Source organism: Mus pahari, chromosome 19 (assembly GCF_900095145.1).
Source record: "Mus pahari chromosome 19, PAHARI_EIJ_v1.1, whole genome shotgun sequence".
Lineage (NCBI taxonomy): Eukaryota > Metazoa > Chordata > Mammalia > Rodentia > Muridae > Mus > Mus pahari.
In genome coordinates, this window is record NC_034608.1 from 12,282,391 (window position 1) to 12,286,744 (window position 4,354).

The window sequence follows — 4,354 nt, forward strand, 5'->3', positions numbered from 1 at the left end:
AGGTCGCAAGTTCAAAGCCTGCCTTAGCCACAGAGAAAGTTCAAGGCCAGTCTAGCGCAACTATAGGAGACTGTCTCAAAGTGAAAAAGTAAAAAAGGGCCGTGGGATGCAGCTCAGTGGTAGAGCTCTTGCTTAGCACATGTGAGATTTTGGAACTATCCGAGGCTGGTATCTTTTCCCCACAAGATTGGCTTCCCAAGGCAGGCTGTGAAAATCGTATTAGGGTTGAGCTGTCTGCAAAAGAAACGCTTCTCCTTACTCCACCCCTGCCCAGGGTTCCAGCATCCCGGAGAGCCAGAATGAAAAGGAACGTCAAACCCCGCCCTCATATCCCTCCAGGCCACGCCCCATTCAACACACCCCACAAAGCCCCTCCCTTGATCACACCCACAGCACGCTCTCTCCCTGTAGGCACGGCCTCCGCCGTGTGGTCCAGCGGGGAGGGCTCCCTCTGTCTCTCTGGTCTCTTGGCCGGCTTGACTCGGTCTCTGAGCGTCTGTCTTCAAGGCTCGGTCTGTGTATCTGTCTCCTGTGGCCTCTCCCTGTGCATCCTATCCTTCGTCTGTCTCTCTGTGAACTTAGTTCTCCTGTTTCTCTCTGCAGTTCTCACCTCTCTCTGACGCTCTCTGTCCCGTTTTCCGTCCTCTCACTCTGATCCCTCACTTCTTTCACCTTCCTAGGAAGCCATCTCCCTCTCTTATCCTTCTCGGGTCCCCCAGATCTCTATCTTCTGCGGGGCGGACGGGGACGCCTAGTCTTCGCCTCTTCTTCTGCTTGAGCTCCTGCAGCTACTTTGGCTCGCGGGCGCCACCTCGTGGCCAATAGGGAGGCCTTGATGGCGGCGAGGCAAGCAAGCGAGGCAAGCAAGCGATGCTGTGGTCTGGACGCGACGTCCAGAGGTGGTGCAACCCACGCCAATGTGAGGGCACGTCTCAGAGGTGGTGTGGGACGCCAGCAGATGACGTGTGACTGTGTGACAAGGTGAGATTAGGAATGACAAGAAGGGATTGAGTGGGACTGTTAGAGTAGGTGTGATGTGTGGCTGACCATGTGACGCGAGTTTATCAGCGAGACTGTGGGCCACTGTGTATGTAACTGGACCTGAGAGGTGAACTGCCTGTGAGACTGTTCGTAAGTGACCATATGTTTGGGGGGGTCACGCGTATTACAGAGTGTAGTGAGTCAGGGAAACTGGAATGCCCAAGTGATGGAATGAGCCAGTAATGCAAGAGGGAGGCTCCGGAGAGGGACCTAGGTGGCCAACTGTGTGGATATGAGACAGTATGTCTGCCACACTGATGAGTCCTGAGAAACTGGGTGACCACGTGTGACCCTGAAAGGTTGGCTTGCGTTTGTGACTGCCTGTGCAAAGGTGTGTGATTGTTCTGGGTGGCAGAGGTGACAGGGTCTGCAGGACAGGGAATGCTGAATGTGGAAGAGAGAGTGTGTGTGAGTGTGACAAGCATTTGTGGTATAGACTTCGAGGCCCAGCAAAGGCTGTGTGCACAATGGTGTGTGTGTGTGTGTGTGTGTGTGTGTGTGTGTAAAAGACCATGTTATCAAATGTCAACAATACATGACACCAAAAGACACTGTGCTGCTATGATAACAATAACATATGAAGCAGTAGGGGGAAGGAGAATGTGGGTCACTGTGTATCAGGAAATTGACCAGGAGTAAATGTGACCACACAAAGGTGCTCCTGGAAAGAAAAGCATGTGGTTCTCTGTCACTCTAGGCAATGGAGCGCTTGGCAGTGAAGCTGAACTAGTCCATGGATGTGTGAGACTCCGAACTTCAGAAGTTAAAGCTGCGCTTGTAGGTAACAGTGTATACATTTGACTCTAAGATACTGTGCCTGACTGTGCAGTGACACAAGCTCTGCTGTGAGAAACCATGAGTGAGAGCAGTGGGCAGGTATATTAGGACCTTTGTCATTGTGTGTTGGGTTAAGCATGGGGGGGGCGGGGGGGAGGAATGGAGGGGGGACTGGGTTACTCAGTGACCCAGCAAAGTAGGGTGCATCCCTGTGTGCGGGACTTTTGAGTCTGTGTGCTGTGGGACGGTGGCTGTGATGAGCTGAGTGGGAAGACAGGCTGTGTGCATGAGCGTATCTGGAGGGCCCGTCTTAGTGCAAGTGGGACAGAGGGACTCCAAAGAAAGACATGCTGGAAACAGGAATGACTGAGAAACAGAGAGGGGGAGGAGGAGGAGGAGAAAGATACATCATTGCAAGGAGAGGACTCAGAGACAGACCCAGGGCATGGAGACAGGTGGTGCTTAGGAGGAGAAGGCGGTCCTGAGGGGCTGCACCCCAGGGGAGGGGGCGGGGCTGGGAAGGGGACCAGCCGCTGTCTCTGTCAGCCTCTGTCACCCATCAGCCACCCCAGCCCCGAGCTGCAACAGGTAGGTAGGAAGCTCCTGTCCGGGTCCCAGTAGCTGCTTAGATGGCCACTATCTGTCCCCTCTGGACTGAATGAGTGAATGGGTGACTGAGAGAATCAATGACTTTATACTTCCGTGTGTCTCCATCTTCTCCTCTGTCCTCTCCTTCTGCCTGTGCCTCCCAAGCTCTCTCCTTTTTCTTTGCTCCATTTCTCTTCTAACCCTGCCATGCCCCTCTCTGTCCGGTTTCTCCTCTCGCGTCTGCGTCTCCCTACTCCTCCGTTCCTGGTCCGTCTGTAGCTGCCTCTACTCCTCCCTTTGTTCCTCCCCTCCCTCCCCCGTCCTCTTCCTCATCATCTCTCCCACAGTATCTCTATCTCCATCCATCCTCAGTCTATTTTCCTTCTTCATGCCTGTCATCTCTGTCTCTCTGCCTCTCCCTTGGTTTTTTCACTTGTCACCCTCTCTGCCACTCCGAATGGCTGGCTGGGTTGGCTTGCCCCTGCCTGCTAATGAGCAGAGGAGCCTTTGAGGCAGTCAGGGCTGGGGAGGGGGTGGGTCCCTGAGGGTGGCAGAGGGGGCAGCTGCTGCTGAGGCCCTAATGAGGCCTCCTCTGTGCCCCTCCCGCCGAGATCTTAATTCTCAGTGCTCCCTGGAGTCGCTGCTAATTGGCCTGGGGAGGGCCCCCCCTTCCTGGCTCAGGCTCTATCCCCCAGGGGGTGAGGGCACCTGGATGAGTAGATTCTGATCAAGCACCTGTGGCCTTGTCCTTCTGGCCCTCCCTCCTCCACCTGCCTCTCAGCCTCCCATCCTGTGCATCCATCCCTCCTTCCTTCCCCAGCCCCTCTGTTCCTCCTCCAGCAGCCTCTTGATACCTCCATCCGTGCACCCCTCCATCCTCCTGCTTCTTGAGTCGTCACCTGTCTCTGGGATCCCATTCACTCATAGTTCCAACCACGTCTCCTGTTACTGGGTCACACCGCCCCTTCTCACTACTCCCCGGGGAATCCAAGAGTGTTCCAGCCCCTAGTCCACACTCCTGCCAGACATTTAACCCCTTTCCTGCTGCAGCCATGTCCAACAACATGGCCAAGATCGCTGAGGCCCGCAAGACCGTGGAGCAGCTGAAGCTGGAAGTGAACATCGATCGCATGAAGGTGCATCAGACCGATGGGGAAACAGGTTGAGGGTCTGCATTAGGCTCCGTTGAGGGCGGAGCCTAGAGCTAAGGTGGGATGGGAAGATGGGGCCCGGGCCGGGGGCGTGGCCAGTCGAGGCGTGGTCGGGACACGGGGCGGGGATTTGGACGCTCCCCGGGGACCAAGCCAGGGCGGGCCAACTGCATCTCTATCCCTCGCCTGCAGGTGTCGCAGGCAGCAGCCGAGCTTTTGGCTTTCTGCGAAACGCACGCTAAGGATGACCCACTGGTGACTCCTGTCCCCGCCGCCGAGAATCCCTTCCGCGACAAGCGACTCTTTTGCACCCTGCTCTGAGCCCTCAAGAGAGCTTAACCCTCCCCCGCAGAAGTATGAATCCAATAAACTTGGTGACTTGGTGGTGCCTGCACTTTAGGGGAAAACGAGTCATGGGCAGAACGTGGGGGCCACCTTTGGGGGGGGGGGAGCCTGCGTCCGTCTCTTCTCTTTCTGAGCGTGTGTAGAGAGCTTTGTGGATGGTGAAGCACTACAGCCCCGCACGAGATGAGTATGCTTCTATTTTTTTCATTTTCCCATGAACTTGAGACACCTGGCTAGCGCAGGATAACCATTTCACATCTGTTGGAACTGAAGGTCCTCTTTTCAGTTACACAACTTAGAGGTCCTGACTAAGGTGACAACTACAAGCTCCCAGCCTCAGCTGCCTCATGTCCTCTGTTCCCTCCTGGGAGGGACTTATGGGCCTCTCTTCTCATCCCCCGAAGAACTCATCCAGGTTTCACATGGTGTTGCCCATACCACTGGTTTATTTT

General features: G+C 55.4%; 1 protein-coding gene across 2 annotated transcripts; it reads left to right on the plus strand.

Moving 5' to 3' along the window:
• The first annotated feature begins 408 nt into the window (after nucleotides 1-408).
• On the plus strand, nucleotides 409-3,950 carry Gng8 (G protein subunit gamma 8). 2 transcript variants are annotated; one of them, XM_021219724.1, is made up of 4 exons: nucleotides 409-981; nucleotides 1,069-1,131; nucleotides 3,457-3,542; nucleotides 3,750-3,950. In XM_021219724.1, the coding sequence occupies exons 3-4, from the start codon at nucleotides 3,459-3,461 to the stop codon at nucleotides 3,876-3,878; spliced, it is 213 nt and encodes a 70-aa protein (XP_021075383.1). In that variant the 5' UTR covers nucleotides 409-981; nucleotides 1,069-1,131; nucleotides 3,457-3,458; the 3' UTR covers nucleotides 3,879-3,950. The 2 variants fall into 2 exon arrangements, with proteins under 2 accessions (XP_021075383.1, XP_021075384.1); XM_021219725.2 differs by lacking the exons at nucleotides 409-981; nucleotides 1,069-1,131 and adding an exon at nucleotides 2,362-2,406 and having other exon boundaries at nucleotides 3,750-3,936.
• Nucleotides 3,951-4,354: the final 404 nt, after the last annotated feature.